Here is an 8,940-nt window from a genome sequence, read left to right as displayed (position 1 = left end):
ATGGTAAGAAGCATATTTAGACCAAGTAAAATATATTTTGGGACTTTCCTTATTGAAAAGACAATTTACTTTGACATTGTCTTAGCGTGATGCACATTGAAAAGAACATGTTTGATAATATCATGTACACGGTAATGGACGATGAGAGAATAAAGGATAACGATAAGATAAAGTTAGACTTGATAAACATTTGCAGATAGCTAGATCTGAACTTAACGAGACTTGATAACGGCCGGTGGGTTAAACCAAAGGCGGTGTGAGACAAGCAAATTAGAGGACTGAGATTTCCCAATGTACGCCTCTAACTTGGGTAGGTGTGCAAACGTCTCACAAGGTAGGCTTGTTGGGTTGAAGAGTTATGATTGTCATGTCTTTATGGAGTCATTGCTTTCCAAGAACTTCCTACCAACATCTGAAAACCACTTATAGAAATAAGTAAATTTTTTAGGAATTTATGTATCCCGAAACTTAACGTAAATGATCTCACAGTAACGGAGAAGAACATTCTGATCATACTTTGTAAGTTAGAGAGGATATTTCCTCTTTTTTTTTACGTCATGGAACACTTAGCAATCCACCTGTTGTATGAAGCAAGATTATGTGAGCTAGTCTAATTTAGGTGGATGTACCCGTTTTAGAGAATGATTGGATCATTCAAGCGCACTGTGAAGAACATAGCTCAGATCGAGAATAGTATCTACGAAGTATTCATAACTAAAGAAACATCTGCATTTGCCTCCTTCTATATTGAGTCTCATGTTGAGTCACGTAGAACAAGAGTTAGAAATAATGATGAGAGGAGAGAATCCTCGTCAGGAGGACCAGCGTATCTAATATTTATTTTGGAAGGAGTTGCAATGGGCGCGGGTAATGACTATTAGTTAACGAAAAAGGAAATCGATGCCGTACACTTGCTTAACTGTGACCAAGTTTCACCCTACTTGATGTGAGCTTTTAAACTTTCACAACTATTGCACTTAGTAAGATACTATCTTCCTCATCTAATCAAAACTTCATTACACTGAAATTTTCTTATTTATCCTATTATATCATAGATTATTCCAAGAAATAAATTCTGAGGCATCATTGAACAATTTTCTTAATTGGTTTAGAGAATACGTCAGAGTGCTTCTAGCTAATACAACAGATTCGGAACTACTTGCACTTAGTTGGGGTCCAATAAATAAGGGCACAAGCTATCCGATATACAATGTTAATGAATATCGGTTCCATTTTTTACAACGGTCGGTTGAAAAAAAATAGATAACACCGGAGTTTGGGTTTGTGGAAATTCAGGCGGTGGATATTCTGATTGGTATGTTGTGTTGCACAATATAATTCAATTAGAATATTTTGGTCGCACTAGATACGAGATGTTTGTGTTTAAATATCAATGGTATGATCCAAGTTCGCGATAAGAAATACGAAAGTACAAGGACTACAATATCACTGAAGTATATGTGACCAGAAAAAATAGGCACTATGATCCTTTTATTCTACCTCAAAATGCACGACAAGTATACTATTTGCCTTATTTGGGATCATGCAAGTCTAGTTGGGTGGTTATAGTTAAGACCAAGTCAAGAGGTCGCATCGAGTCTAATGGGACAGAAGGTCAGGAACCTTTCCAAATTCACGACCCAATTCCTTTGAAAATGGTGGTTAATATTGGTGTTCTGATCACTTTTAAGTCGACTGTTATGGATGATGACATCATTGACCTCAGGGTAGATGACGACACACTACCACTAGACAACGACGACAAGATGAAGACAGAGTTGATGGAGACGAAGAAGAAGAAGACGAGTTCGATAATCAGAAAATTACTTTGAAAGATTAAGGAAAACATAGTTCTATCTTATGTATTTCATTATCAAACTTTTGTTTCATGTTTACATTCTGTATATTTGATATTTTACATCATATATTAATCACTGTTTTTAGATAAAATACTAATTTATTCGATGTTAATTGAGAATTGACTATCAATTGCTAACTATCGGGGTACATCATAGATTGAAAAAAAATAAAAAATATTCACCCTACTCACAGAAAATTCCAACGATAGCGATCATTCATATTTAAAAATGAAAAAACAAAAAAAAAAGATATTTTCCGTCGAATTTGTCTGACAGTAAGATCATACAAAGGCTCATTTTGTGGCATTAATGTTACCATTGAATTTTTTTCACCAGCAACATTACTCAAATTTCTTGCCCATAAAACATCACATTTCAATACTAAATTCGCCGTAACTTATCGGGGAACATCAAAATTCGATAATAGACATTTACCAACGAGATTTATACCGCCGGTAAATATAGTATTAACAAATTTTTTTTTTCATTTTTCTGCCAATAAATCTAATGGTATTCAGGTTTATTTTGTAGTGATTATTCCAAGTAAAATTCAACTCTAAACATGTGTAAATAAAGCCCCATAAGCCATAAGACATGGAACAAGTGCCTAAATATCAATAAACTAGGGTTTTTTTTTTTGGTGGTTTAAAATTTGGGTTGAGATAAATTTTATAAAATTAGTCATTCTCGTAGTAGTTCTAGTATTAACCTCCTTAAATACCTCGATTGAAATAGCATTTAGGAATGTTGGGAGAGAATACCTTAGTTGAATTGGTGTCCTTTAAGGTTCCAAAAATAAAATTAAACTAAATAGATATTAGAAAAAATAAATCTTAGTAAGAAATAAGAAGGAAAAATTTTTAATTGGGCCCAAATTAAAAGATAGCTCATGTTCTAATATAATCCTAGTGTAATACACTATCATCGTTCAATCTTCATAACTACTGCTGATAGTTTCTTCACCAAAAAGTATAGGTGGTACAAAACTATTTTTACTGTCATAGTCATCAAAAGACTCATCCACATTTTTGGCAAGGATAGATTTGGAGTGAACAGTTTTGGTGGATGCAGGTTTTAATGGAGGATAATTCATCTACATTTTAATAATAGAAATAATTAAACTGACATTACTGAATCACTAAATCAATGAATCATAATACTATGTCTTACCTAAAATTGTTCTATTCCTATTAAAAAGAACTACATATTGTCCCCCCTCTATTGATGAAAAAAAAAGAGAAAAAATCCTAATCATTGACTAATGCATGAAATTAATAAAACGACACTACAAAGGATTTTTATTTTTTGTGTTTTTAAAAGTTGTAACCCGCCAATAACATCGTTTTTAATTCCCAAGTTTTAAAATGAGTCTTTCTGATCTTATGACAACTTGAAAATTAATGTACTATATAAGATTTTTGTGAATAACGTTAATTTGATGATTGACGAAGGGATTATTTTGATTTATTAGTTACAATATAAAATTATTTTAATTAATTTAAAAATGAGAAAAGAAGAAATAGGTCATTGATTTTTTATTTCGTAGATATTTAAATTCTCGAAAATTTAAAAATATATTTAAATCTCTGATCTTTTTAAAATTTAGACATTTTTTTGAAAGTGGAGCTCAACACGTGAAGTGGAGCAAGACAAAACGGAAAATAAAAGACAAACATCAGAACAACAGAAACTTATATCCCTATGTTATCTCCGGCATTGCCATCAACAACCAAAGGGATTTGCACCTAGCCACTCCTTGTAATTCATAGAGTACATGTCAACAATCTCCTCCACGCCTTTTCCCTTGTTCTGAAATAGTCTTCTATTTCTTTCCAACCACAAGTTCCAGATAATCGCGCAAAAACTCACCATCCATGCCTTACGATCCGCCTTTCTAGCTGAGATCTCAGTCCAACTTAGGAAATGCTCCTTCAACGAACCCGGACAAGACCATAATCTACCAGCATTTGATAGCCATGCACACCAAACCTGCCACGAAAAGCTACATCCTAGAAGCAAATGGTGACCAGACTCAACACAATTATTACATAATACACATAAAGTATCTTGTTGGTTAATGACCCCAAGTCGACTCAGTCTCTCCTTCGTATTGATTCTGCCAGTCAATGCAAACTAAACAAACACCTCCACTCTTGGTGGCACAAGTCCTTTCCAGATAGTACTCGTAAAGCTATAGCTTGTGATCTCCTCCGGGACCATGTCCGCCTGCATTACCTGCACAAATGAGTTAGTTGTAAAAACACCTTGTTTATCATATTTCCACACAACTTTGTCCTGTTTGTCATATGCAAGTCTAACCAGCCTTAACTCATCAAGTAGCTGGTTCACAAGATCCAACTCCCATTGGAACAATTGTTGTCGTCATTGGAAGTTTCATATCCACTCTAAGCCATCCCAAAACCCACAATCCCCTATCACTGATCCTACTTGGTTTGAAACAGAGTAAAGTCTAGGAAAACGATCTTTCAACAACCCTCCAAGTAGCCAGACGTCCTCCCAGAAGCGAGTATCTCTTCCGTCTCCGACCTCCATAGACAACCCATCAATCATCTTCTGTCTCAGTTCTTGAGTCGTGAACTGTAACTGACAAATATCCCTCCACCCCCCCCCCCCCCGCGCACGGGTAATTCTTGGGTGGACAAAGGCACAGTTGGATTCAGATTATTACAGGAGCAGACCACCTTCTTCCATAACGGACATTCCTCCTTAGAAAAGCGCCACCACCACTTAAACAGAAGAGCTGTGTTCCGGATCAAAGCATCTCCAATTCCTAGGCCTCCTAACCTTTTAGGAGCCTGCACCACCTCCCACTTGACCATAGCCATACCATTCCTCCCATCCTCCTTACTCCATAGGAATCTTCTCTGTAAGGAGATCAACTTCTCCGCAAGGAGATCAACTTCTCCGCTACAGCCTTAGGCATCTTATATAATCTCAGATAATACACCGGGAAGCTATTCAACACAGATTTGATAAGCACCAATTTACCAGCTTTGTTGAGGACCTTGGCTTTCCAGAGGCTAAGCTTTTCCTCCACTTTGTCTATAATTGGCTTCCAAGTCTTAACCAACTTGGGATTTGCTCCAAGCGAGATTCCCAGGTATTTTACTGGAAGAGTTGCTTCCTTACACCCTAACACCTTGCACATACGACGTATCCACAGCTCATTATAGTTAATAGGAATCAAGCTAGATTTATCAAAATTGATACTTAAGCCCGACATCAACTCAAAGCACCGTAGTAACCTCTTGTAGTTTTTTAATGGTTTCTTCCTCAGGTGAGCAGAACAAAACCGTATCATCTGCAAACTGAAGATGTGACAACTCGATATGATCTCTCCCAACCAACAACGGTGATATACAACCATTCCTAACAGCCTTTCCAATTATCCTGTGCAGGCCATCCACAACAAGAACAAATAAAAAGGGGGACAGAGGATCACCTTGTCTCAGACCCCTTTCCATCTTGAACGGCTTAGAAGGCGATCCGTTTACCAACACTGACATAGAACACGTGCTGATCCATTCCATAACCCAGCCCCTCCACCTTCGTCCAAACCCCAGCTTTTGCAGAACAAGATCCACAAAGCTCCACTTGACCCTATCATATGCTTTTTGAAAGTCTAACTTAACAATTGCCGCTTCCTTTTTCCTTAGTTTGAACCACTGGACAGTTTCACACGCTATCAGGGCCCCATCATGGATCTTTCGGCCTTTGACAAAAGCAGTCTGTGTCTCGCCCACTAGTCCTGGCATGACTCCTCGCATTCTCCTAACCAACAGCTTCGAGATCACCTTATACACACACCCCACTATGCTAATTGGCTACAAATCTTTGATTTCTTTGGCTCCAGTAAACTTGGGGGCCAGTGCCACCCAGGTAACATTAGCATCTGCCGATAACTTGGAGGATTGGAAAAAGTCCAGCACGCTGCCGTGAATTCAGCACCAATTACATCCCAGCACTTCTTTATAAAGTTCATGTTGTATCCATCACTTCCTGGAGCCTTGGAGGATTCACAATCCCACACTGCCTCCCTAACCTCCTGAGGTGTCGGTTGTAGCTCTAAAGCCAAAGTATCTTCCTCACGGATCACATTCACCAGCCCATTTCTGAAACCTATCCTGGGCGACCTCTCTTGATAATATAAGTTTTTGTTAAAACCGTTGATGGCAACCTTAATCCTAGCTTGATTCCTTATCAACCGTCCATTAATAACCAGCTCATCAATCCTGTTATTCCTCCTTCTCGCAGAAGCTAAGTTGTGGAAATATCTGGTATTTTTATCCATGTCCTTAGCGTGCTTCGACCTTGATAGTTGCTTCCAATGTAGTTCTTTCCTCACATACCATTTCTCGCAGCACACAACTAACGCTCTCCTTCTAACCTCCACCGTTCTATCATAAACCCTATCACTCACCATGTCATCTAGCTTCTTGATCTCGTCCTCAAACTTCGCAATTTTCTTATCCATATCACTAAAATTCGCCTTATGCCACCTTCCCAGAGGACCCGTCAAAGCCTTTAATTTATCAGTGAATTGTAAGTCACTTAGCCCTCTCCATTCTTCTTTAACCAATCTCATAAAGCCTTCATGAGTGAACCACGAATCTAGACTTCTGAACGGTCTCGGCCCATCCCTTTGCCTGTTAACCTCCACTATAATCGGGCAGTGATCTGACAATCCCCGTGGCCCACCTCTCAAGCGAGTCTCCGGGAACACCTCAAGCCATTCCAAATTGACCAAAGCTCTATCGATGCGGCTACAAGATCGTCCTCTGAACCATGTAAATTTACGGTCAGTGATCGGCAAGTCCTCCAAGCCCATGTCAGATATCCAATTCTTGAAATCTTCCGCCGATGAAGGTAACGTATCGTTGCCTTGTCTTTCCTCCACCTGTACAATCTCATTAAAGTCCCCTAAAAAGTAGCAGGGGCCTTGGCACAAACCAGTTATGTAACTCAATTCCTCCCGCACAATAAGTTTTTCATTTCTAGAATGCACACCATAAACTAAGAAAGAAGCACAATCAATATTATTGTTCAACAACTCCCTTCAACACACAACCACCTCTCTCCTTTATGGCAATTACGCATTTTAAAAAACGCATCATCCCACACTAACAGTAGCCCACCAGACGCACCATCAGACCCCACATACTCCCACCTTGCACAGCCATTCCCCTAAATTTTCAAAACATCAAATCTTGTTATAATCTGCCTTTTAGTCTCTACCAAGCCTAACCTATTCAACCTATATTTCCTCTTTAGGTCCTTCACCATCCTCATCTTTCCATCCCCCCTTAACCCCCTAACATTCCATGATCCTAAAGTCATTTTACAATATAATTACACACCTTTTTGTGAGATTTCGGCCTGCTCCGCCTTGCTTTAGCTTTCTGTTTTGCTAACATTTTTTTCCGAGCGATAGCTTCATTCTATTTTTGAAGAATAGCCATTATGTCGTCCTCTTCATCATACAGCACTGCTTCTGATTCCTTGGCTAGTTTCCAGGTCTTCTTATTTTCCGTCTCCTGCTCATCCAGGCTTAGGGCCTCAGTGCCACTGTCCTCATCAGAAATCGCGTGGCCTTCCTCCCCCGATTGGTTCTGTCTGTCACCGGCGCTCTTGCTAACATTCTGATCAGTGAGATTAATGTCTTCTACAGAGCCAATACCACTATCTTCATTACCAACAGCTGCAGTTTTTTCCCCGTGAAACCCGAGGTTAGTATCTTCCTGAGGTTCGTTGGTAGTCTTCTCGATCACACTCCCAGCCACTTGTACCCCTTCTCTCACGCGGCACCCCACCATCACCGCTCGGCTTCCTCTGACTTCAACCCCTCCGCCGACAAGCCCAGGCAACCTCGGATCCCCTCCAGCAGATCGATCGAAGACTTCTTCCCCCTCCACGGGACTTCGCCCTTCTTCATAGGTATTACCGGCTTCCAGCGTGGGTTCGGCAACAACCCAATGGCGCACCTGAGCCGACTCCCTAACCACCGTGATGTCCCCTCGGCGGCCTTCAGCGCCGGTGATTTCCTGTCGCGACATACTACTCTCGCCCCTCCACACACGGGAAGACCTTAGCGTCAGGGGAGCATAGCCAGACCCGCCGCTTTCTCCTTGGAGCCCACCGACCCGACTCAGCATGCGTGGATCCAGCCCAGGAGGTCCACCAGCGCTCTTCTTGCATTGTGAACTTGTTAGCATTGCTGGTGGTGATCTTGGGCCTTCTTGGCCCAATCCATAGCTGTCTGCATAGTTTACCAGGCCTCCTACATTGGAGTTAACCAAACTTACCCCCTTACCCAGCCCAATATGTGGTCCACTATAGTTTCACGGTAAGGTGGCCTCAGAATCCCCTTCGTTGTAATTATCAAATCCCGCCGAATCTGCCAATCCTTTATTCTCTTCCTTAAGAGGCTGGTGTGTTACCATTTTACTTTGATTGTGTATTAAATTGTCATAACTCCACTCGTTCAATCTGAAATTACAGGTTTACCCTCATCTTCAACCTCATCCCTTAGCACCTTCATAGCAACTTCCGCAGCCTGATCATCATAACCTATCACCTTTGTTGACATTACAGACGTTGTAGCTTTATCATCACCAACCTTTGTTGTTGTATGATCCCAATAATCGCGTCTTTGTATACCATCGGCCATGTTGTCCATGTTACAGTGCAAACCATAAGCTTCCTTACCCACCTCTTTTACCAAAACATCGAATCCACTGGTGCCTATTGTGATATGAACCCATTCATTAATTACATCCATAGCACAGGTATCAATTAGGACCCGTCCAACACTGAACGAAGAGCATGATTCCGTTGCTTTATCACACCCAACCACCTCCCCCCACAGACCTCCTATCGACCTAAAGGTATCCACAGACCAAACATGAAGCGGAATCCCAAAGCACTCTAACCACACCCTGCGAGATTCACTTCTTTCCGATTCATCCCACCTCCATACGCTATGAAACAGCTGCAGTAGGCTATTCATTTTAAACGTGTACGACTCTTCAGCGTTCAGCAGACTGTCGAAGGTCAACATTGC

General features: G+C 40.5%; 1 protein-coding gene across 1 annotated transcript; it reads right to left on the bottom strand.

The window, feature by feature from the left end:
* Positions 1-5,691: 5,691 nt before the first annotated feature.
* Positions 5,692-7,294, bottom strand: LOC140182183 (uncharacterized). The gene is made up of 3 exons (XM_072228315.1): positions 7,238-7,294; positions 7,006-7,064; positions 5,692-6,874 (listed from the first exon to the last, which is right to left on the bottom strand). The coding sequence occupies exons 1-3, from the start codon at positions 7,292-7,294 to the stop codon at positions 5,692-5,694; spliced, it is 1,299 nt and encodes a 432-aa protein (XP_072084416.1).
* Between the last annotated feature and the right edge of the window lie 1,646 nt (positions 7,295-8,940).

This window comes from Arachis hypogaea, chromosome 19, assembly GCF_003086295.3.
Source record: "Arachis hypogaea cultivar Tifrunner chromosome 19, arahy.Tifrunner.gnm2.J5K5, whole genome shotgun sequence".
Taxonomy (NCBI): domain Eukaryota; kingdom Viridiplantae; phylum Streptophyta; class Magnoliopsida; order Fabales; family Fabaceae; genus Arachis; species Arachis hypogaea.
The sequence above is the reverse complement of the archived record's forward strand: the minus strand, read 5'-3'. Positions and strand labels throughout refer to the sequence as shown.

What these genes read in the sequence shown, in the direction of transcription:
- LOC140182183 (XM_072228315.1), bottom strand. Translation starts at nt 7,294, where the DNA reads ATGTTAGCAAAACAGAAAGCTAAAGCAAGGCGGAGCAGGCCGAAATCT. An exon ending in GGCCGAAATCTCACAAAAAG is followed by an intron (nt 7,065 to 7,237) that starts GTGTGTAATTAT and finishes TTGAAAATTTAG; the next exon opens with GGGAATGGCTGTGCAAGGTG. An exon ending in GGTGCGTCTGGTGGGCTACT is followed by an intron (nt 6,875 to 7,005) that starts GTTAGTGTGGGA and finishes TGTGCATTCTAG; the next exon opens with AAATGAAAAACTTATTGTGC.